Source organism: Phoca vitulina, unplaced genomic scaffold (genome assembly GCF_004348235.1).
Source record: "Phoca vitulina isolate PV1807 unplaced genomic scaffold, GSC_HSeal_1.0 scaffold70, whole genome shotgun sequence".
Taxonomy (NCBI): domain Eukaryota; kingdom Metazoa; phylum Chordata; class Mammalia; order Carnivora; family Phocidae; genus Phoca; species Phoca vitulina.
Window position 1 is genome coordinate 6864067 of NW_022589773.1, and position 25046 is coordinate 6889112.

A 25046-nucleotide genomic window follows, 5' to 3' on the forward strand; every position below is an offset into this window, starting at 1 on the left:
AAAGAAAGAAAGAAAGAAAGAAAGAAAGAAAGAAAGAAAGAAAGAAATTTCCTATGAAGGAGCCATGAAGAAGAGAAGAGACTATGGATAATTTCATATATATATGAATAAATATGTAATTTATATATATAAATACTGAAAGATAGAATCTGAAAGGAAAGACCAGCACATAAATAGCAGGACTGTCTTAGCCTGAGATTTTCTTGATATGAAGGCCTTGTGAAGATAATTATATTGGAAAGTGATTCCAGTGAGCAGGACTTAGGTTGGGACCAGGAGATTGAACAGGGAAAGAGGGAAAGACACAGATGTGTCATTGGGCTGGTCACTGCTGAGGCTCCATCCTGGGGAAAGCTCTGAGAAACTGTAGAATGCACTGCTACCTCTTCTCCCTTAAGTACAGAAGTAAAGTGTGTTTATGCACTGGCCCTGTTCCCATTGATCAAGGTTGCACCATGGACTCTTACCTCTCTCAGTTCCAGATTTGCCTGTATGTCAGATGACTAGTGAGATCCTGTGGGTGAAGAGGAGCCCCAGGGAGGAAAGTGAGACATACCAGCCACTATCAAGTTCAGCCTACATTCCTCTCTAAACTGTGCCATTTGTTGATCATATCACTTTCAGCTAAGATCTTTATCGGGAGCAGCTTCTCAGTTCAAGGGTCAATTGCTCATAAAGCTATGAGCTGCCTAAAGAAAGCACAAATAATATGGAGAGTAAGCTAAAATTAGAGCAAATGAGATGGCCTTTGCTGATAGCAGCTCCCCGTTCCGTCCATTTTTTTCAGGCCACCCTGTATTTAGTATGCTCTGTGTATCAGATGCTGCGTTATGTACTTTACGAGGATTATATATCTTGCCTAATCCTCATGAGATGAGCATTATTGCTCTTCCCATTGAAGGGGTGGTTGGCGGAAGTAGGTATTGTTGATCAGCGATCTCAATGCATCTACGTCTGCTGCCAAAAGAGTAAAAGGCTTAGATGTTTGATAAATATGAAGACAACAAGTAACTATTTTTGCTAAGGTTTGGTAAAAAGCCAAGCCACCCTTCCCCATCACTCTTTTCCATGACTCTGGTTCCTTTTTCTTCTGAGTATATTATTTACTGTTTTATCTATTTGCTTCTTGTTGGTCTCCTGCCACTAGAACGTCAGCTCCATTGGATAGAGACTTTATTTGTTTTGTGAGAACAGTGTCTGGAAATAGTAGGTAGTCAAAAAATATTTACCATTGAATGAAAAAGGGAAAAATGAGCTTTCACTGGGTTGGGTGCCATGAAGTTTATTGTGTTTAAGAACTTCCTGATGAAGAGATGATATATACCTGTACAGGTAAGGTGCAGATTGCAAAGTCTCGGGGAGCAGGTATAGATCTCAACTGGAAGCCCATGAAATGAGGAAATGCAAAAATGAGAATGAAAAGGAAAAGATTGAATGGGATTCATTCACAATCACCCCATTATCAAATGTTTGTTTAGGTGTTTTATCTATTCCAATACATAATAGAGGACACAACAGTTGCATACAGTGTGATAAAAATATATAGGAGCGAGCAAAGGGGAATCAGAAGCTGGAGAAATTTAGAAGAAGAAACAGGCCTGAAGAAGGATCTCTGTAGGATATTTGTAAGGGCCTGGACTTCTCTCCAAAGCCTCCATGTGAGTGATCTGTGGTATATGTTAGGGAGAAGGATTATAGGAAGTTTTACACCAGAAAGACCTGAAGGGAATTTAACTTTGTGGCCAAATTTTTTTTGTGTGTGTGTGGCCGAATTTTAAGAGTCAAAGATGGCAAAGCTAAGGTTTTCTGTGGATGTAGTTCATCCAGAAATGGAGAACACGCTTTCCTAAAGAAAAAACACAACAAACAAACAATTAGGTAAAAATTAGCTTCCTGAGGGTGAATTTCCTGAAAGTGGTAAGGTCTAGAAAATCTGAAAGAAAAAAGGAACAAAACAAATTCTCTTGGGCTTGGGGGATGTGGAGGGTGGAGTTGGATGTTAGGTGTCCAGCCAGTAGTTGAAGTGGAGCTCTTTGACCAGGAAATCACTTGTTTTCTTGGTCAAAGGTATTTGTCAGACAGACCTCCAAAGAGTTCCAGGATCCTAAGGGTCCCAGGAAACATGTGCCCACTCGTCCTTCTTTGTGTTGTAGAGAGAGACCAAGGACAGCTGCTCCAAGATGGTTCACTTTGGCAGGTAGATGATGCTGAGCAGAAAACAATCAAGGCCCAAAAGACTCAGGCAGAAACTTTGACCTCCCCTTCCACACTCTGCCTAAAAGAAAGGGGAGAGCTGTCACCATAGATAACTATATCATGATATGAACTAGGTATGGTAGTCATGATATGAACTAGGTAGGGTAGTCAAGGAGCACAAACTAGCATGGCTGTTTTGATCAAAGTTCTCTCTATGTCCCATTGTTTCCGAGTGGTCCGGCAAACATCGGTTTGCCAAACACTTACTCTCTTTCATCTTTCTGTGAATTGCTTTCCTTCCCTTTGAAGTCCCAGACCCCTACCCCCTTCTCCTTAGTTCAGAATGGCATATATAGCTAATTTTGCCTGACTGTCTTTGGACTCTCATGTCTATATTTCCCCATACATATAGAGCTAAATTTGATTTTCTCTTGTTAATCTGTCTCATGTTAATTTAATTCTTGGTCCAGTTAGCAGAACCTCGAATGGCAAAGGAAAACTTTTTCCTCCCCAACAGTATCAAAGCCCCTCTCCCATTGTTGTCTGCAGGGCTACATTTCCTTGTCTGTGGGGCAGAGTATGTCTTAGGTCTAGAGCCTGGAATCAGAAGAGACATTCCCGATTCCTACACACCCATGTTTCTTTCCCTTCATTCGGTGGTGGAACTCTGGGGGACCAAATCCCAGGCTAGTATTTCTGGCCTTTCCTAAAACTCTCTGTGCTGTTCTAACAAATAATATCACTGTTATGTAAGTGATATAAGACAGTAACATGCTGCCTAGAGAAGTATATTTTGTGCTTTGATTTTTTTCTTTTCTTTTAGCAAAAATTTGTTGTTCCCATCCATTTCTGCTAAGGCAGAAATAAAGTCCACTTAGGGAGGGGACTATTTTTAGCACAGTGTGGGTAGGGCTTGGCTTGCACAAATGAGGTGCCCCAGCCTCTATGCTGACTCTCCCAAGATTTTCAGACAGGTCCAGGTCTCCCTAGTGCAGAATGACTGGCGATTACAAATTTTATAAAACCTCACTGGATCACATGGTTAGTAGAGTCCTGAGTTAGAGGTGAGTCTGGATTGAGGAAATACTTTTTGCCTAGTAGAGATTACATGTATTATTAAACAGATTCTGAAGTCAGTATCATTTGTGAGATCAACTTTCTCCCAGCTACCCAGGCTGGAAAAATTAGAGTCGTCTGGAAATTTCTCTTTCCTTGATAGATAGAAGCGGTCACCAAATCCGACATTAGAACCAATCCCTCCCAGTGATTTTTTCCTTTCCATGCCCTGCCATCTCCATGGCATAGCACATGGTCTGGGAGACAGTGAGGAGGAAGGCATGGACTCTGAGAAAGACATTCCAGATGTGCATTTTGGCTCTGTCATGTGACTTGGACAAGCTAAACTTTATGCCCCTCAAGTTACTCTTATAAAATGGGATTAATACTCCTTACTTTGCAGAGCTACTGTGAAGTTTAAATGAAATAACATCTATAGAAGTACAGGTGACTAAACACTGTAGTCCCAATTATACATTTATATGTGACAATTAGCAAAAAAGAAATATAGGGATAGTCACCAAAATGTTAACAATGTTTTTATATTGAGATGGTGAATTTAAGGGCTTGTTTTTTTAATTGTATCTTTGTGCTGTTTTATACTTTTTAAATTTCCACAATTTATTACTTTTGTAACTAAAAATCATGAATTGGAATTAAAATTCCACCAAACCTTTAAGAACCAGCTGAGTTGATACTTCTTTTATTAAAACTTCCCAGCTCTTCCCATTGGCAGAGGTCCTTCTCTGAGCAAGTTACAGAATCGCTCTGAGACCTAGCTTGCTCGCCTATAAAATGAGGACTGGGGGCGCCTGGGTGGCTCAGTCAGTTCATGATCTCGGGGTCATGAGATTGAGCCCCGCCTCAGGCTCCACACTTAGAGTGGAGTCTGCTTGAGATTCTTTCTCCCTCTCCCTCTGCCCCTCCCCCACTTGAGCTCTCTAAATAAATAAATAAATAAATAAATAAATAAATAAATAAAATCTTTAAAAAAATCAAATAAAATAGGGGCACCTGGGTGGCTCAGTCATTAAGCATCCGCCTTCAGCTCAGGTCATGATCCCAGGGTCCTGGGTTCAAGCCCCACATCAGGCTCTCTGCACAGCAGGAAGCCTGCTTCTCCCTCTCCCACTCCCCCTGCTTGTTCCCTCTCTTGCTGTGTCTCTCTCTGTCAAATAAATAAATAAAATCTTAAAAAAATAAAATAAAAAATAAAATAAAATGAGGACTAAAACCTTTAAATGAAAAATATATATACAGTATTATGCATATATTATATTATACATATATATTTTATATATTATATATTGATTACATATTTTATATGTTCTCTATATATAATATTCTATATACATATATTTATATATAGATATAGATATAAATATAGATATCAGTACTTGGGCTATAAGAAGTACTTGATAAAAGCACTTTTCTTTTTCTGAATAGCAGAAACAAACAAGCAAAAAAACAAAAAACTGTAACTATGTGAATGACTGTGTTCTGATAAAATTTAATTTACAAAAAGTCAGTGGGCCAGATTTGGACTACAGGCCATAGTTTGCCCACTCCTGCCCTAAAGAAAGACTTGATTAGATTCGGGGTTTGATTTTCTGGCAAGCCTTCTTCATAGGTGGTGCTGTGTGTTTCCAGAGAAGGTACATGATGTCTGGTGTCTCTTTTTCTGACACTAGCATCACTCATGACCAGTGCCTAGATCCAGTCTTTAATTATGAGTTGCAAAAATGGTGATATTCTAATTCTATCCTTTTTCTTCCTTTATTCTAAAAAACAAAACAAAACAAAACACCTAAACTACAGGACTGCACAGAACACTGAAATATAGTTAATACAGAAAAGGTGAAGTAAGTGCTTGATTCTTTCTCTTTATTTACCAGATTTAAAGTAATGAGTTGGTTCCCTGGCATCCTACAAGGTGGACCAAAGACTTGGTTGGTTTTTTGTAGTTTGTCTGTTTTTTGTTTTTGCGGGGTTTTTGGCGAGAGAATCATCATGAAACGTGGATTTCAACATTTTTTTATTTGTTTCAATCCTTTGTAGTTATTATTCTTATCAGTGCTCAACATGGCCCAGCTTTGGCCAGTGGGACCTCTTCAAGTTCACTCCTGGGTTCTTTGGACAAGATCGACAAGACTCCAGCAGTCTTTGCTAGTGTCTGTGTTTTTCCAGAATGAAAAACTGCTTCAGACACAGAATGTGCCTTTTCTCAGGGAAGCCTGATTCCTTTTAGTGGAAAACCACATCTAGAGACTATAGACTGGACACCAAGAGTACTCTTTGTTACTAAATTTGTCATTTTTTTTTTAAAGATTTTATTTATTTATTTGACAGAGAGAGACACAGCAAGAGAGGGAACACAAGCAGGGGGAGTGGGAGAGGGAGAAGCAGGCTTCCCGCCGAGCAGGGAGCCCGATGTGGGGCTCGATCCCAGGACCCCGGGATCATGACCTGAGCTGAAGGCAGATGCTTAATGACTGAGCCACCCAGGCGCCCCAGTTTGTCATTATTTCTAACCCTTTCTAGGGCAAAACTGGGGAACTCTTTTAAGTGAATGTACTTCATGAGTCAAAGTTAGGATTATATGAGTTTTACTTAATATCTTTTATTTTATATTTGGATTATTTTTCTCTGACACCGAATATCTTGATTCTTAACACATTGACTTTGTCCTCTGAGGTGTAAATATATTTGTTTCACTTTCATTTTTTTTAGAGATTGCATCTTTTTTAATTCTCTGTGGTTTAACTTTGTTTTATAAATGTATAAAACATTTACATGGCTTCAAAGTCAAATTTACAATTGAAAATTCACTCAGGAAAGTCTTGAATCTATCCTTTTATTTATTTATTTATTTGAGAGAGAGAAAAAGTTGGGGGAGAGACAGACAGACAGACAGACAGAGAGAATCTCAAGCAGACGCCATGCTGAGCATGGAGCCTGACACGGGGCTTGATCTTAAGACCCTGAGATTATGACCTGAGGCTCATCATGAGAGGAGTGGAGGAAAAAGTCAGAAGGCACACAGACAGAATGTCCTGAACCTGAGCATCCCCAGGAAGGGCTTGGGATTTTCTGGCTTCATCCTAAGGGGCATGCTTTCTTTGTCCACATGTTTCAGCGTCTGACGACAGAAAGGAAAGAGAGATTCTGAGCTGCTGAGAGCCTCAGTTTCCTGAAAACTACCACAGAGCAGCAGCTACTGGTCGGCTAGGTTGCTGACCCTTGCCAAGCCCCAGCACCCAAAATGTATCCCCAAGTACACATATTCATTCACAGAAAACAAAAATGATTCATAAGGCCAAGTAACCAAGACTTTAAAGTTGAAGTGGTTTTTCCGCCCTTGTCCCCATCTGATAAATTCCTAGTCATCCTTCCAATATGCCTTCTCTGTAGAGCGATGCTCTCTTTAGAGTTCTTCCCACCATAATTAGAAATAAGAATGATAACAATAATATTATTATTAACAACAGAAACTAACTTTTATCGGTCACTGGGGGCCAAGCAATGCCAAAACACTCTCCATGCCTTATCTCATTTAATTCTTACAATACCCCTTGGAGGAAGGTGCTGTCTTCATTTGATGGATTGGATGGTTGTAGGCTGGGGGAGAAAAAGGCCTGTGGCCTCTATCTCGGTGCCTTGCACACCTACTCTGTCCTAGCCCTTACTGCACCCAACTGGTCACCATCCGTGTGCTCTGTCCCACACAAGATTTTACGCACTGGCAAACTGAGAAGTTATATGAATGCTTATGGCCACATCATGCCTGAATGTTGAAGGACGACATACACAGAAGATCAGATAGACGAGGGACGCTCAGACGTTGGTGAGGATCTGCTCATAAGCCATTAGGCAACTAAGAACACAAGCCCACAGGGGCGCCTGGGTGGCTCAGTCGTTAAGCGTCTGCCTTCGGCTCAGGTCATGATCCCGGGGTCCTGGGATCGAGCCCCACATCGGGCTCCATGCTCGGCAGGAGGCCTGCTTCTCCCTCTCCCACTCCCCCTGCTTGTGTTCCCTCTCTCGCTGTGTCTCTCTCTGTCAAATAAATAAATAAAATCTTTAAAAAAAAAAAAAAAAAGAACACAAGCCCACAGAGATACATTTCCAGCAAGAACAGGAGTACTGTTTCAGATTTCACAGCCTGTTACTTTAAAACAGTATGCAAACTTCACTCAGGACAAAGAGCCACCGGAGTTAAGCACGTGGTGATGAGAAAAGATTATCTAAGTTGGAACCAGAACCAAATACAAAGAGAATCCATGTCTTCTGAGAAAATTCACAGAAACCTTCAAAAGTCTCTGAAGAAAAACCTGTCACTGAGGAATATCCAAACAAGACTCAGAGCAAAGCACAACCTGAATCAGGCACCCAGGGAGACGGCAAAGGGAAAATGAATTATCCCTGCAAGAAACACAAATGTTTGGACAAGAAAATCAGTGCCTAATTGGTGAAGTACAGCCTATTGGATGAAGTGGGGCAAATCAAAGGAAAAGTGGTTGAAATTTCCAGACTCTAACAGATAGTCACAGAGAAGCTTTTACAAGAAGCAGCCGAGATGGATGGCCTTCACCAAGTAGTTGTAGAAGTCACTGAGGATATCAAGGAGGGCGATGAAGAGCGGCTTCTGAGCGTGGGCGCTCTTCTCCCTGGCGATGTGCTCCTTCCCCTTGCTCTTCCTCCATCGCTAGCACAGCCTGTCTAGGCAACGTCTGTGGCCGGCGCTGCCCCTACTCCCGGCAGACGGTGCCTGTCCGGGGTCTCCAGCGTCAGAGTGCTTTGTGACCAGTTGTCCCCCCAGAGCTGAGACAAACACATGTACGCTCACAGAGGGTACACCCAAACCTGTGGTTTTAAGCTTATTTTGTAGCTGAAAAACAATGAAGTTGAAAAGACAGGAGAAAACTAAACTCAAATGATTGTGCAAAAAAAAAAAGTAACTGGGGCGCCTGCGTGGCTCAGTCGTTAAGCGTCTGCCTTCGGCTCAGGTCATGATCCCAGGGTCCTGGGATCGAGCCCCGCATCGGGTTCCCCGCTCAGCGGGAAGCCTGCTTCTCCCTCTCCCACTCCCCCTGCTTGTGTTCCCTCTCTCGCTGTGTCTCTCTGTCAAATAAATAAATAAATAATCTTAAAAAAAAAAAAAAAAGTAACTGAAGAGTCTGAAATTGACATATGTAACCACCATTTTCCTGAGGGCTCAGATACTGTATATAAATAGAAATAGAAATGTGGGTATATGTATATATACATAATATATATAACTCTTCTCTAAACTAGGTTCTAGTCTTTAAGCAAATTTAGCTGTCCAAAACTCCAGTGTCCCTGTACTTGAGATACATTTAATATGCAGGAAAAATATTAACACATCAGGGAAAAGTCCAAGTTAACAAATGGTGTCACTGTTATTTGTAGTACAATAGCCAGAAGTAAGCAAAATATCAAGGATATTAAATTAATTTTCTTTGTCCCATCCATTGTAAAATGGCTTTTGCAACATCTTTTAGTAAAAATAAAAGAAATCTGGAGACCTGGGGCATTAGGCTACATTTCCTCTTTAGCCTCCTTGAGGCTCATGAATCCCTTTCGTACCACCTCTCCGCACCCAGCTTCCTGAACTAATCTTAATTCGAAAACCAGATTGGAGCTCCCACCACCGCCACAGCGCGGGAAACTGGGTCTTTAGGGATCGTCTAGAAATTGCAAATGCTTCCGGGCTGCTCTTTGCGCGCCCTCTGCTGGCCACACATGGAAGCAGGCGAAGTCTCCACAGAAAGGTAAAAAGAAAGGGTCATGTAAGGAAGTATTCAGGGTGATTGCAGAAGAAAAAAATTAAATAGGAACCCCCAATGACTCAACAACAAATCACACAACCCAATTCAAAAATGGGCAAAGGATTTAGAAAGCCACGTCTCCAAAGACATATAAATGGCCAACAAGCACATAATTATATATGTCCAACATCATTAAAAATTAGGGAAATACAATCAAAACTCCAATGAGATAATCACCTCACACCCATCAGAATGGCTACTACAAAAGCAAAACAAAACAAAAAAACCACTCAGAAAATAACAAGTCAGACAAGATGTGGAGAAATTGGAACCCTTGCACGAATGTAAAATGGTGCGGCTGCTATAGGAAAGAGTAAGGATGCCCGGACCATGGGGCTTGGAGAGCTCCGGGCTGGCGAACACATCGATGATGTGTGAGAGGGTGGTGCACCCGGAGAGGGCATGGAAGCTCCAAGCTCCTTCCCACACACCGCTTCCTATGCATCTCTTCTTTCTGGCTGTTCCAGAGCTGTATTCTTTATAAGAAACCAGTAATAGAGAGTCAAGCACTTTCCCTGAGTTCTGTGAGCCATTCCAGCAAATTATCCAACCTGAGGGAGGGGGGTGTACAAACCCCTGATTTCATGGCCAGTTGGTCAGAAGCACAGGACGTGGGATTGGCATCTGAAGTGGGGGAAGTCTTAGGGGACTGAGTCCCTCACCTGTGGGGTCTGCACTAGCTCCAGGCAGTTAGAATTGAATTGTAGGACACCTGGTTGGTGTCCAGAGAGGAGAATTCCTTGATATGAGATAAAAAAAAAAAAAAAAAAAAAAAAAACCCACACATTTGATGTCAGAAGTGTTCTGTATATAGAGGAAATAAATTTTAATATCCAAAAGAATTAAAAGCAGGGTCTGTACACACCTCTGTACACCCATGCTCACAGCAGAATTATTCATAAATAGCCAAGTGTCCATTGACAGATGAATGGATAAGCCAAATGTGGTATATCCATCCATATGATGAAATACTATTCAGCCTTCAAAAGGAAGAAAATTCTGACATCTGCTACAAGGAGGAACCTTGAGGACATTACCCTAAGTAAGCCAGGCACAGAAAGACAAACACTGTACAATTCCACTTAGATCTCTAGAGTAGTCATATTCATAGAGACAGACACTAGAATGATGGTTGCCAGGGGCTGTGGTGAGTTACTGTTTCATGGGTGCAGAGTTTGTTTTGCAAAATGAAAATGTTCTAGAGATTGCTTGCACCGCAATCTGAATATACTTAACACTACGGAACTTACACTTAGAAATGGTTAAGATAGTAAATTTTATGTTCTGTGTGTTTTACAATTAAAACTAAAATTTTTTTAAAAAGATTTTATTTATTTATTTGACAGAGAGATAGAGAACACAAGTAGGCAGAGTGGCAGGCAGAGGGAAAGGGAGAAGCAGGCTCTCTGCTGAGCAGGGAGTAGGACGTGGATCCCAGGACTCCAGGATCGTGACCTGAGCCGAAGGCAGCCGCTTAACCGACTGAGCCACCTAGGTGCCCCAAAACTAAATTTTTTTAAAAGGTAATTTGAAACAACGCATCAATATAATCATTCCTTCATTTGCTACTCTGTCCCACATCTGGCTCAGCTTCTAGAAACTTAGAAAGTGAGAGCTAGCAAGGATTTGGAGATCCAGTTCAACTTTAAGATTAAAAGAATGGAGGCCACAATGGCAAGGTAAGCTGTGAGACTGTCAGGTGGTTAGCGGTGGAGGTGGGATTAGAACGGCTCCTGTCTCCCAGACTGGAGCCTCGCCCTGCACCACAGCCCCAACAGGGATGGCCCACTGCTTTATTTTAAGTAGGCTCCACACCCCAATGTGGGGCTTGAACTCATGAGTTCAAGAGTCATGTGCTCTTCCAACTGAGCCAGCCAGGCACCCCAGCCCATTTCTTGATGGAAATGAAAATAATAATGTTCAGCCATTCAGGGCTCATTCCCACACAGGGAATGAGGTCTGGGAGGTCAGATGAGCCTATGAAAAAATGTACCTTTGGTTAAAATCCAAGTGATCTGAATTTCAAAACCCCCTGAACAAACCTGGGGATATGGGGAGAGAAATACGAGCTACTTAAATGTGAATAGGGCACATGGAGGTTTTTTCCCAATTGAGTTATTTTGTAATATTTTCCAGCATGAGCCTTAAAAGGAATATCACCCTTCAGGCAGTCTTTCTGCTTATCTACAATAATATCACAGTATGAGACCAGCATATAAATTATTTTTTATTTTACTTTGATGACTGGGAAAAGATACCAACATATATGATCAAATCAGAGCTAACAAATAACTTGCAGTTAATTGGCTAATTTTATTAAAATAAAGACATGTTTGCTTAAATTGAAAAGAAAATGGTTCTCACTGGCACTTCGCTTTGGCTGGGATCCTTGAAATGAAGGCCAAGGTGCTGCTAATCATCACTCTCACACCATCGCCCGTTTCCATCCTCTTCAACGCACCTGGTACTGCAGAACAACAGCTCAGAGATGTGGCTGGGTGACCAAACAGTCAGTGCTCTGCCCGCACTCGGTTACGATCCCTTTAATCAATGGTCTCCTCTGAAAGATGCACTTTCAGATGGTAAGGCTTTGCCCAAATACGCTTCTCTCGGGGCTGAGGATGGCTCACTGTGCAGTAGTATCTGAGGTAGGTTCTCTTCGCAGCCAGCAGACATTCCTGCTGTGCTTTAACCAGGGGGCTTTGTGCTGCCGGTGAGCAGAACATCTGGCTTCACACTCCTACAGCGGGGAATGCCCCCCTGCCCCCACGTTCCCAGGCGGCAATCCTGCCTCAGATTCTAACTCTTCAAATCCAGAGGAATGTTTTCTTCGTCCACAGGTTGTTTAGGGTTTGATTGGCCGCTCAGAGTTAAAAAGGAATATCTCAAGCCCCCTGCCATGCTGAAAGGAGAAAAAAAAAGTGAAAGTAAATAAACTCATAGGTAGTACCACCAGGTCTGCATAAAATCTACATCCCTATAGATCTAACCAGCTTAATTTGAAGGGAGTGATTGAGACCCCTGTTTTTCTCCTAGCTTGTGGATTACTTGATGAGAATTACCCCCTCTTACTTAGAAATCTTTTGGGGCAGAAAAAGAATAGATCAAATCCAATACAAAACTTTGGAGAGAAAATAAATATTTGCTTATTATTGAGTAAACTATACTATTATCCTAAGACAGTGTCTCACCTAGGACCCCAAAATGCCTTTCAAAAGTATCTCAGCCCCTCCTCCCAATATCCTTAATGTTGGGAGCAGGACGTCAGTAAGGCTCACTTCACAAAATGAAGGCAGACAACTTAGGAGCCTTTTTTTTTTTTTTCTTTTTTTTTGGTGAGAAAGACACATGAATTAAATTCAGATCTCAGCCCCTTGAATCTTCATCATACACATCCCCATGATCCACGGAGCATGTCATAAAAACAGATGAACTGAGTGATTTAAGTAAAATTATCTTAGAAACTAAAATGTCAAAACACCTCCCGTTCTTTCACTTGTAACAGATTAATCACACTTTTTAAAATTCATATTTTACTAAAATGAGTTCATTTAGAAATCCCACTTACCAAATATTTAACCCTACAAAGTTTAACACAGAGAAAATGTAGTCTCCACCAACTAACATTCCAATGTAGGCAATGGAAACATTCTGCAGAAAAAGAGAGAGGATTAGTCATTTTAAAAGGGAAGGATTTAGGAGAAAATATATATATATGGTAAAATCTGAAACTAAATATTTTAGTTACTTTGCCCAGAGACTTGTACACAGTTGCTGTTCACAGAATGTTGAATGAACGAATAAAAAACCGCTACATATGGCTTTATATGGCATGGTAATTACAGAACACTGCAGCATTCATGCCCCTTATAGTTAATACACAGGAAAAAAGATGTAAGAGTTGAGTTGTAATCAGCTTTCCAGATCCCGGCTCTCTACCACCATTGGGTAGTGAATTTTAATCATACTGACCCTAAACTTGCATGGATTAGACATCCAGCAAATTCCAAGCAGTGCCCTGCCCTGTGTATTCTAGGAGGGTCTACATAGTCAACAGACAAGTCTCCTGTTAGAGCAGGCGGTCCTTCTCACTCCTCTCTTCGTGTGATTGGAAAAACAAAGCAAGGGATAGAGCACAGAACACCCCACCCTCCTCTTCATTGTTGTGTGTACTCAAACGCACAGATACAAAACATACCTACACACAATCCATGAGTTTAGTACCTTATAACTGAGCATATATCTAAATTAAAAACAGTTCTTCACAAGGCTTCCCTTTCTTAGTCAACGGGTTCTCCCAGAAAACCAAGTTGTACAAACAAGGTACCAAACAAGGTGTCTTGGTGAGTGCAGAAATTTGGAATATTTTTCTGCTTTTTTTACTTCATTCTCCCAGACCATCCCCTCCTACTGCCCCCAAATTAAAGGTCATAATTTGTCTCTCCTTGTTTAAATTAGCAAGCCCTCCCTCTGTTTCATGGATTAGGGTCGAGAGGATCTAAGAAGAGATCACTCAGGTACAGCTGAAAAGGTCACAAGCCTCCACGCTTCCTATTCCACCCATTACAACAATAAAATCGAACTCTGCTTCTCTCGCGAAGACTGGGCTCACGGCCAGTTCCCCATTTCCCAAGGCTTCACCCACTTACCTTGATGGCTCCAACCACTGCTGTTGTGAGGGCCGAATTGTAATAGCTGCACAAAACTGTGGAGTACATCAACAGAAACCTGGGGCAAAGGAAGGAAACACCTGGATGTGTGCCTGACTGTGCCGGGTACCCCAAATTAAGAAGAGTCTGTGCATGACCCACCCACAAGTACTTTGAACAAATAAAAAAGAAAAACATCCCATAAAGATTTTATAACCTACATCTTAAAACATCTCCTTTATAGCTCCGACTTTTTACAGGAAAATGGTCCAATCGAGCATTAGCCAAACTTCCTACCTTAGGAAGTTTGTTCTGTCTGTGCATTTCCCATTATGTTCCCATGTAAAGGGGGTAAGGATGGGGAGTTTTTTTATTTAATGGTCTGAAATCTTTTTACAGCTACAGTGGTCTTTAATCCTCTGTGTGCATCAGAAACACCTGGCACATTTTTGGGGTAGCTGGGCGGCTCAGTTGGTTGAGCGACTGCCTTTGGCTCAGGTCATGATCGTGGAGTCCCAGGATCAAGCCCCGCATCGGGTTCCCTGCTCAGTGGGGAATCTGCTTCTCCCTCTGACCCTCCCCGCCTCGTGCTCTCTTTCTCTAATAAATAATAAAATCTTTAAAAAAAAAAAAAAAAAAAAGGAATCACCAGGCATATTTGTCACACACGATGCCTGACAGAAGTTCTCCCTCACTGGGCCCGCTGGCTGAGTGCAGCAGCAAAGCCCCACAGATAATACTCACAGGCAGCCAGCTGAGAACCCCCGGTGGTTAGAAGGGAAAATCAGCGAGGGATTGCTGGCTTTGGATAAAGGAGACTGAAATTAATGGATTCCACAGCAATCAGACAACAAAAAGAAAAGGCATCCAAGTTGATAAGGAAGGAGTCAGACTTTCACTGTTTGCAGATGACATGATACTCTATATAGACGACCTGAAAGACTTCCCCACAAAACTGCCAGAACTGATAAGTGAATTCAGTAAAGCTGCAGGATACAAAATCAACGTACAGAACTATCTGTTGCATTCCTATACACTAATAATGAAGCAGCAGAAAGAGAAATTACAACAACCCCATTTACACAACTGCACCGAAAATAATACCTAAGAATTAACTTAACCAAAGAGGTGAAAGACCTGTACTCAGAAAACAAAAAAAAAAAAATTGAAGATGACACAAAGAAATGGAAAGACATTCCATGCTCATGAACTGTAAGAACAAATGTTAAAATATCCATACACTATATGCTGGCTAACTGAACATAATAAAAAAATAATATAAATAAATAAACAAACAAATAAATAAAAAAAAATAAAAAATGTCCATACAAAGCAATCTACCTATTTAATGCAATTCCTATAAAAATACCAACAGCATTTTTCACAGAACTAGAACAAACGATCCTAAAATTTGTATGGAACCACAAAAGACCCCAAATAGCCAAAGCAATCCTATAAAGCTGGAGGTATCACAATTCTAGACTTCAGATTATATTACAAAGCTGTAGTCATCAAAACAGTATGGTACTGGCACAAAAATAGACACACAGATCAATAAACAATAGAAAACCCAGAAATAAACCCACAATTATATGGTCAATTAATTGTTGACAAAGGAGGCAAATTCTTGCCTGTGGGAAAGACAGTCTCTTCAACAAATGGGTGCTGGGAAAACTAGACAGCAATGTGCAAAAGAATGAAACCGGACCACTTTCTTTCACCATACACAATAATACTCAAGATGGATTAAGGACCTAAATGTGAGACTTGAAACATTAAATCCTAGAAGAGAACACAAGCAGTAATTCCTTTGACATTGGCCATAACAACATCTTTCCAGATAGGTCTCCTGAGACAAGGGAAATAAAAGCAAGAATAAACTATTGGGATTACATCAAAATTAAAAGCTTCTGCACAGCAAAGGAAATAATCAACAAAACTAAAAGGCAACCTACTGAATGGGAGAAGGTATTTGCAAATGATAGATCTGATCAAGGGTTAGTCTCCAAAATCTATAAAGAACTTACAAAATTCAACACCCAAAAAGCAAATAATCCAATTTAAAAATGGGCCGAAAACATGAACAGACTTTTCTCCAAAGAAGACATCCAGATGGCCAACGGATACATTAAAAGATGCTCAACATCACTCGGCATCAGGGAAATGCAAATCAAAACCACAATGAGAGGACAGAATGGCTAAAATCCAAAACACAAGATACAACAAGTGTTGGCAAGGATGTGGAGACAAAGAAATACTCGTGCACTACAGGTGGGAATGCAAACTGGTACAGCCACTGTGGAAAACAGTATGGAAGTTCCTGACAAAGTTAAAAATAGAACCATCCTATGATCCAGTCATCAAACTACTGGGTATTTACCCATCAAATATAAAAACACTAATTCAAAGGGATACATGCACCCCTATGTTTACAGAAGCATTATTTACAATAGCCAAACTATGGAAGCAGCCCAAGGGTCCATCCACTGATAAATGGATAAAGAAGAGGTGATGTATATATACAATGGAATATTACAAAGCCATAAAAATGAATGAAATCTTGCCATTTGCAACAACATGAATGGAGCTATAGAGTATAATGCCAAGTGAAATAAGTCAGTTAGAAAAAGACAAATACCATTTTATCTCACTCATATGTGGAATTTAAAAAACAAAACAAGTGAGCAAAGGGGGAAAAAGGGAGAAACAAACCAAGAAACAGCCTCTTAACAAAAGAGAACAAACTGATGGTTACCAGAGGGGAGGGAGGTGTGGGGATGGATGAAATAGGTGATGGGGATTAAGGAGAAAGGAAAGGAAAAGGAGAAAGAAATTAATGGATTCCACATGCCAACAACACCCCTATGCCCTATGACCAGTTAATTCACCAGGCATTCAACACTGAGCACTATATTGACACTTACTGTTAAGAAAATGACTACAGAATTGTGACCAAGCACCAGTCAAAAAAATATATATATATAGATATAGATATATAGATATATATATAGAGAGAGAGAAGAATACAGAATCCAATCAGAAGAAATATGTTCATTCCAATCAAGAAGTGAAGAAAATTAGCTGCAATCTAAGTGGGGTGCAAAATTCTATCCACCCAAAAAGATACAGAGAGATCATAAGGTGTGTTGGATTTTAAAGCTAAATCCCAGTTAGGAGGCATAAGCCTGGATCCCCCATTGGCAGAACAGAGGGAATCAGACTCTTAAGAAAGAGCTCAGCCCACGTTGCTGTGTGTTAGATAGTCTCTTCCTGCAGAAATTTAGTGCCCAGTCCCCGGTCCAGGCCAGAATCTCTATTAATAAGAGAATCCAGATCACAAATCAACACAGTAACCACTTTCAGCCTGAGTATGTTTCTTACCAGGGATGGTAAAGAAAAAATCTTAGAGATAAAGCACACCACGCTTTTACGTTAAGGAATAAACTCAATTATAAACTTAAATTCTGTAATCTTCAGAATAACACGCATCTCTGTTATTAAAGTAATCACAGCCATTTGACAAGTTAGAGGACCCAACATCTTGGCCTCTGTGGTTTGAAACTGAAATGTGCAATGGGATTAGACTTGCAATTTTCATTTGTAAGAAGTAAGAAAATCCGTGTCAGTCTAAACACAATATTTGATGTTTAAAGGAAGCTGATTTACCACATTTCTAAGTTCGGTTTACTAAATTGCAAAGAACTGCTTCGGTGTGTGAAGCAACCTGGCTCATAAGCTTTGCAGAGGGCCTCATTAGGGCTTGGAGTAGCTGGAGAAAAATCAGGTGAATCAATTTGTAAATGCAGTTTAAAAAGCTTAAATTTTTTTTTAATTCACTGAGTGGTAAAAGAAACCAACTTACAGTAAGTGTTTAGGAGATTTTAATCAGCTAAACGAGTTAATAAGCCATTAATCAAATAATTAAATGTTACGTTAGTACAAAAATTACTAGCTTTATAAATAGAGCAACAGTATTTATAAATTGAACCTAAAGCCTTAAAAAAAAATCTAAGGTTTTTTAATGTTTATAATTTTAATAAATTCAACATGAATTCAGAGCCCCAGGAACTATAAATAATCCTATTCATGCATAAAATAAAAAGACTAAAAAAACTCAACGTGATGTTACTGAGTGCCTACTCTGTTCAGCCCAGATAGTAAGAGTAGATAACCCACAGCATCGGCCCTGGAGGAGGTGAGTCTAATAAAATACTAGAGATTACAGCACAGGGGAGGGGTCTAACCCAACTTAGCGGACACAGAAAAGTTTCCTGTAGGCTTCCTAAATGAATGTAGCCTTAAACCCAAGGCAATCATGGATATTATTTTTATTTTTGTTTAAAAATTCCTACTCCAGGGTTCCAATCATGCAACGTTTTCTCTATCCCACCTTTTAGTGAAACCACCTCCACCTGCATTCAGAATTGGCTGATACCTTGGATCCATCCACCATGAGTGTGGGCAAGTAGGACACACAGTCACCAGCTGGGCTGAGGACAGGAGGAGACCCCCTCTCTGAGGCCTGGGGGCGTCTGAAATAGCCACTGTCCTAAGGAGGGCCTCTAGACAAAAAGGCGGCACTTCTTAGTATAACCACTAGGTGTCGCCAGAGAGGGTAAATATAAAACCACAAGGATCAAAGTAGTGTATTACAATTTTCTAAGAAACGATCTATTTCTATATGCAAATAGGCACCTATGTAGTCCTTTGGCTAAGACGACCAAGGTTCTAAACTAAAAGAACCTCCATTAACTCAGTACAAAGGAAACCATACCATTTTTAACTCTAAAAATGTCAACCTCTGCATGACAGTAGTTTTGATTTTAGCATCTGTGGATTAATAAAATGCAAAGATATTTAATAGTAGCTTCTTGCCATTCTGCATTTTTAAATCAGATATCGTCTATGTACACTTGAAAAATAATAACACATACATGGATTCACATTCAGACAACAGATACCAGCAGTATGCTTGGGTTTATAGATCCCCGAGAGACGGACGTGCTCACATAGAAACCCCTGGAACAGAACTCCTGCTCCAAGGTGCTTACTGTTTCTGAAAACGATACAAAAAACTGATTTACCCAAGGTTGTATGACACACTCATGGCAGTCACAAATAGAACTCAAATGACCGCATTTACAACTTGTGCTGGTTATCATTCCGTGAAGGAGCATTTTAAACTCAACACAAATATTCAAATAATAACAGGCCACGTTTACATTCCTTCCATCAACTGCAGTGGCACCCTAGCATAGTACTCTAATTCCAGATTTCAAAGAATTTCAAGTAATCTCATCTCACCCATCTCTAGTAAGAACACACTCCTATCCAAGACCTCAGTGGTGAGCCAGGGATGCCCACGTCATACCATATATATGGTCCATCTTCCCAGAGCACCAATTTTACATTAAGATTTGGTTTATTGGGAACGTGGGAATAGCTGCACTCTTTAAAGTTCTGTCGTTCCTGTGCCCTAGCTATCTGCAGAATCCTGTTTTCTCTCATGCGCTACATCCCGGCAGTATCAGTGAGGGTCCAAGGAACAGAAATTCTTTTATCCTGTGGTTAAAAAATATTTGGTACTTTCATATTTTTATTAAGGAATATATTACTGCTTCAGTGGGATCAAAGGGTCTGCTACTGGGGCAGAAACAGATTAGAATCATCACCTCCAAAGACTGAGGGCTGGTGCCTGCTGCTGGTATGAATGAACCAGGGCCCATAATTTTTCAGCAAGATTAAAAATACCTACAGAGCAAGTATTTTACCTTTTTAAAGATTTATTTGAGAGAGAGTGAGTGAGTGTGTGTGTGTGTGTGTGTGTGTGTACAAGTGGAGGGAGGGGCAGAGGGAGAGAATCCTCAAGCAGACTCCCCACTGAGCACCAAGCCCTGCAGGGATTGATCTCATGACCCTGAGATCATGACCTGAGCAGAAATCAAGAGCCAGACACTTAACTGACTGAGCCACCCAGGTGCCCCAGCTTTTTAAAATCTAGTCTGTCAACTTAAATTTCAGTCTATATTTTGCTTTTGCCTGCATTAAATTATCTTAGCTCCCACAATCCAGTCTACCTTCTGGACATAATTAAACTCATCATATGCTTTATTTACAAACTCCTGATTACAAATAGCATTTCTGAAAGCCGAGTCCACCCTAACTCAAAAGAAAATTAAAACTCTGCCCTTTTCACCATTCCATTCACTTAACATACATTTTTAAAGCGTTAAAATTTTGTAATTATATATTTAACACGGGACAGGGGTTTGGTGGTTAGAAAACGCAAGTTTGAAATGCAAACTTGAAAGAGTCAAAGTAAATAAGAAGCTGAGCATCAGAGTCCTCTGGAATCAAGGGTTGGGATGCATATGTGTGAGCCCTGAGTCATTCCTTGAGCAAGGACCGAAGAAAAGGGACAAACGAGCCCCATACCAGTTGTTCTGAAAACTGAGAATGTGTTCAGAAGCTTACAATGGCTTCTCTTACTATGAAGAAATAAATGACCCAATCCTTTGAGTGAGAAACTTCAAGAAAGGATTCTGAAAAAGCCACCATGCTGAAATTGAAGCTTCCTTCCAGAGCAGTTTCAGGATTCAAATATGACCACTGAAGGTAAAGTACAGTTGACCCTTGAATGATGCAGGGGTTAGGGGTGCTGAACCCCTGCCCAGTCAAAAATCCAGAGAGAACTTTTGACTTCCCAAAAACTTAACTGCTGATAGCCTACTGTAGACCAGAAGCCTTACTGAGAACATAGGTAATTAACACATATTTTGTATATTATATGCATTATATACTATATTCTAATAATAAAGTAAGCTAGAGACAAGAAAATGTTATTGAGAAAATCATAAGAGAAAATGCACTTGCAGAGCTGTATGTATTTTTTGAAAAAAATCCACACATAAATGGACCCACACAGTTCAAACATGTGTTGTTCAAGAGTCAACTATATATGTAATACAAGAAAAATGGTTGAAGCCATGGACTATTGGTAGTACCAATTCTGTCTGGGGTGAAAGGAGGCGAGCCCAAAACACGTGGACCTCAAGAAATAGAAATATTAACAATAACAACCACACTTAACATTACTGAGCATTTGCCGTGTGTCCAGCATGCGCTAAGTGCTCACCACTATTAGCTCATTCAATCCATATAACCCCATCCTATGAATCAGATACTTTATATCATCATTAAAGATCCCATTTTAAAAATAAGGACATTGAGGCTCAGAATGGTTAGATAACTTGTCCAAGGGCCCAGAGCTAATAAGTGGCAGAGCCAGGATTCAAACCCAGGCCCTCTGATTCCAGAGTTCAGACACCTAGCTGTTGGAAGGGTGCCATGATTTTAGTGTCCTCAAAAGACCCACTTTACAAACAGACCTACCTAATTTTAATCTTTAAATTTGGATAAAACCTGAAATCTTAAAGATTCCATCATTTTTTACTGATTTATTTATAATTGCTATGCCTTTATGGCATTTTCATTTGCAAAGGGACTACTGATGACATAGTAAGAACTTTTATCAAGAGTATTTGTTTTCTAAGAAGCACATTATTAAGTGGGGGGGAAAAATGTATGGAATTATATACAGATGGGGTCAAGCCTCTGATAGGCAAGCCCCAAAGAGTGGAGGCCCCGCCCACCACATCATCACTGAGGCCAGAACTTCGCAGGGTTTAGTTCTTGATTTCCTTCAAGGAGTGATTAAGCAGGATAGTGCAAGTAAAACAAACAAGCAAACAAAAATAGAAACAGTATCTCATCAAGTTTATAGTGAAATGAGAAGAGACTTTGAAACTTGGCTCAGTTGTCCATAGGTAAATCTGGGTTTCGTCAGAGAAAGGTGCTAGTCTGAGTTTGTGTGATATGGATTGAAATTTTTTTTTTAATCAGAGAGAAAAGAAAAGATGGTTTGACAAAGGGTAACTCACAAACACAGCTTAGATTTTTTTCAAAGTAAAATGCGAGACAACAACTGAGAAAACTACAAATATTTCACTTAAGCTGGCAATGGCTGCCTAAGGGCCCTACGGGACCTTCCTGTGCCAGGAAAGGACACACTACTTGAAAGATTGTTGGTCTTGAAAGAGGCACAAGAGGTCGCCCAAACTCTCCTCCTTTAAAAAAGGAGGCCCTGGAAACAGAGGGAAAGAATTAGGACCAGGCGGGAGTCAGAGCAGCAGGACAGTTGGAAGAGAACACGGGTGCCTCAGGGTAGAGACCTTAGCAGAACAGCACTGTCTAGAAACTGAGCCTTGAGCCAAACTCCAGGTTGGGAGGGACACTTTAGCCCACTGAGCCTAGACCCGCGAAAATGCCTGTAGTAGTCCAGGTAGAGGGCAATACCTGGCTACCAAAAACAATCTGTCCCTACAGAAAAGTTTCTCAGATTTGCAATCTGAGAACTGGCAATCAGCCCACAGCACTTAGATTAAGCAATATGCTCACAACCACAAGTCACCAACCACACACAGTTTGACAGTCACAAACTACATACACATTTAGATTCTTAAATACTGCAGATATTGAAATCATTAGATACAGAATATAGAATAGCTATGTGCATAACATTTAAAGAAATGAAAGTTACTACAATCACAAAGATCACCAATGAGAGACTACTAGGAATGAACAGTAAGTTTGAAAAAAAAAAAAAAAAAAAAACTGTGAAACTTTTACAAATAAAATATAAAATTGTTAAAATCAAAAAGTCCTGGGGCGCCTGGGTGGCTCAGTCAGTTAAGCATCTGACTCTTGACTTCAGCTCAGGTCATGATCTCAGGGTAGTGAGATCAAGCCTCGTGTCAGGATCAACACTCAGCATGGAGCCTGCTTAAGATTCTCTCTCTCCCTCTCCCTCTGTGCCCCCCGCACCCACCACTCATGCACTCTCTCTCCAAAAAAAAAAAAAAAAAAAAAAATTAAAAAGTCCATCAACAGATTAAACATCAAATCAGACACAGCTAAAGAGAGAATTAGTGAAATGGAAGATGTACATAAATGTTTTTATTATAGGTGACTAATCACTGCAATTAAAATCAAGTTTGAGAATTTTTAAGTGTTGATCAAAGAGATTGTGAGTTGCTCTTAGTTCATTTAAACATAATGAAAATTATAGTATTGGTAGTAAAAAAAAAAAAATAAGGAGGAAATCCATCTTTCTTCACAGGAAAAGTCTTTTGATAACTAATTCCCTGAGACAGTCATTCAAAGCACCTTTCCACATGAGATAAGACACGGGTGTTTGTATATGCAGGGAGCCCAGCTCAGGGAGGATACTCCAAGGACTTGTCAAACCGTGGTTACCTCTGGAGAGGAAAACTGCAGTGCTGGACAGCCAGGAAGAAGGGAGGGGAGCTTATGTTCCCTGTGCATTCTGTTGCAGCTCCTGGATTATTTACCAGTTGCATGTATTATCTATTCATGAAAAGGAATTTTCAAGCTTTTAGAAGATTAAAAAAAAAGACACAAGCTGCATGGCTTCTCAACAGGAAGACGGACATAAGGAAAATTTTAAGAACAAAAGTCTAAAATTGTTGGGACAATACAATGGCCTGGCCATCTCACCTCAAAAATCTCCCTGAATATAGCAGGTACAGCACTAGCATAAATGGTTATCATTTCCACATATTTATGTGAGGTGGAAGATCTTGAAAAACTTGGGACATTGTGCCCAAGACAACAAACAGTACTGAATTTGATACATCAGCTGATGTCATTCAGACTAACTTTCCGAAATCAGTAGGCAACATCATATTTTGGAGTAGAATATGACATCGGCATGACTTTCAAAAATAAAACTGTTTCATGCTTGCTCCTGGTCTTTTAGGCTGTGTTCCCAGGGATCCTGGGTCCCACTCCACTCCTCTGCTGCAGGGCTACTTTCCAGAAAAAGCTGGAGAAGCACAGACTAAGGGATTTTGACAGAGCAGATAGAATGTGTATTTTGATTTGATTTGTCAAGAAATATCATAGATCAAGCTTCTACTTATGGATGGTTTCTTACCCCAAAAAACAGGAAAGAAGAAACTGTATGATAAATAGAACATTCTTCCATTCATTGAATTCAGCAGCCTATTATGAAAAAGAAAGAAAACTAATGGTTAGACTGATAATATTGCAGTTTAAACCTATGGCTTTTACCAAATTGTGTGTTTTAGTACAGGAAACACTTTTGCCAACAGAAAATACAACTTAAAAAATCCTAGGCAATACCAGCTTGTGAGGCTGGGCATATTACTTTTACTCCCTGGATCTCAGATTCATTTTACAAAAGAGGGATCTTTTTTTTAAACTTCCTCAAAAGGTCAACGTGAGGATTTAATGAAATTGTTTGGAAGATGGCAGGTGGCAAGCGCACAACATAGCTATAGTTTCCGTAGTCGCAAAATCATGGTTGGGCTTACTTTATATAAATAATCTTAGAAGAAAGCTTATCATAAAATTAATAATGTTGGGAAGTTCAGAAAACGAAGTCTGTGAACTGTTTTCAAGAATTTACAAATGCTTGGGGAGCCTGGGTGGCTCAGTCAGTTAAGCGTCTGACTCTTGGTTTTGGCTCAGGTCATGATTCAAGGTCATGGGATGGAGCCCGACCTTGGGTTCTGGGCTCAGCACAGAGTCTGCTTGAGATTCTCTCCCTCCCCCACTGTTCCTCCCCTGCTTGCTAGCATGCACTCTCCCTCTAAAGAAATAAAATCTTTAAAAAAAAGAATTTACAAATGCTTAGTAAGTATTATGAACAAATAAACTATTATTTGCTATTTACAAAGCAAGCAAGTAAGCGGGGTGGAGGAGCTGGGACAGAGAAGTTTATGAGAGAGTTTCAACTCTCCAAGACCGTAGTCTTAGTTTCTTAGCTGAGAAAATGAAATTAACCCTCTTGAAATGACAGGTAACAATAAAAAGGAGCATTTTATTCATGATTTGTCCTTTGCCTGCATCCAAAAATGATTTTAAGGTGACTCAAGACTATACTAAGTAGGTGCTGAATAACATAATTAAATATAAATTCTATTCACTTTCTCCTAGGCAAAACTTTGTTAGTCAAGTTTTAGTAACTTTATAGATTTAAAACTATTTAAATCTTTGTCAAGTTTATAATTCAAAAATTTTAGGCCAATTAGAACGGAATTCTCCTCCAATTAATACATCCTTGCCATGCTTGTCATTGTTTCATTAGTGAGATTTTGCCTACTCTCTTATCAAAAAGAGACACAATCAATGTTGACTATTGTTGAACCTGGCTGATGGGTCCATGGGGTTTGTTATTACTACTTGTTCTCCT

The 25046-nt window shown here is 40.2% G+C and overlaps 1 protein-coding gene and 1 pseudogene across 1 annotated transcript in view; one reads left to right on the top strand and one right to left on the bottom strand.

Annotated features, from left to right (window-relative positions):
- The first annotated feature begins 6774 nt into the window (after positions 1 to 6774).
- On the top strand, positions 6775 to 7975 carry LOC116624756 (annotated as a pseudogene).
- Positions 7976 to 11342: 3367 nt separating this feature from the next.
- The window catches only part of SLC35D2 (solute carrier family 35 member D2), a 49626-nt gene continuing 35922 nt past the window's right edge, over positions 11343 to 25046 (bottom strand). The window contains exons 9-12 of the mRNA XM_032392952.1: positions 23766 to 23833; positions 13751 to 13829; positions 12670 to 12752; positions 11343 to 12003 (exon numbers count right to left, since the gene is read on the bottom strand). Coding sequence (XP_032248843.1) covers positions 11901 to 12003; positions 12670 to 12752; positions 13751 to 13829; positions 23766 to 23833 — 333 coding nt within the window. The 3' untranslated portion in view covers positions 11343 to 11900. The remainder of the gene's footprint in view (positions 12004 to 12669; positions 12753 to 13750; positions 13830 to 23765; positions 23834 to 25046) is intronic.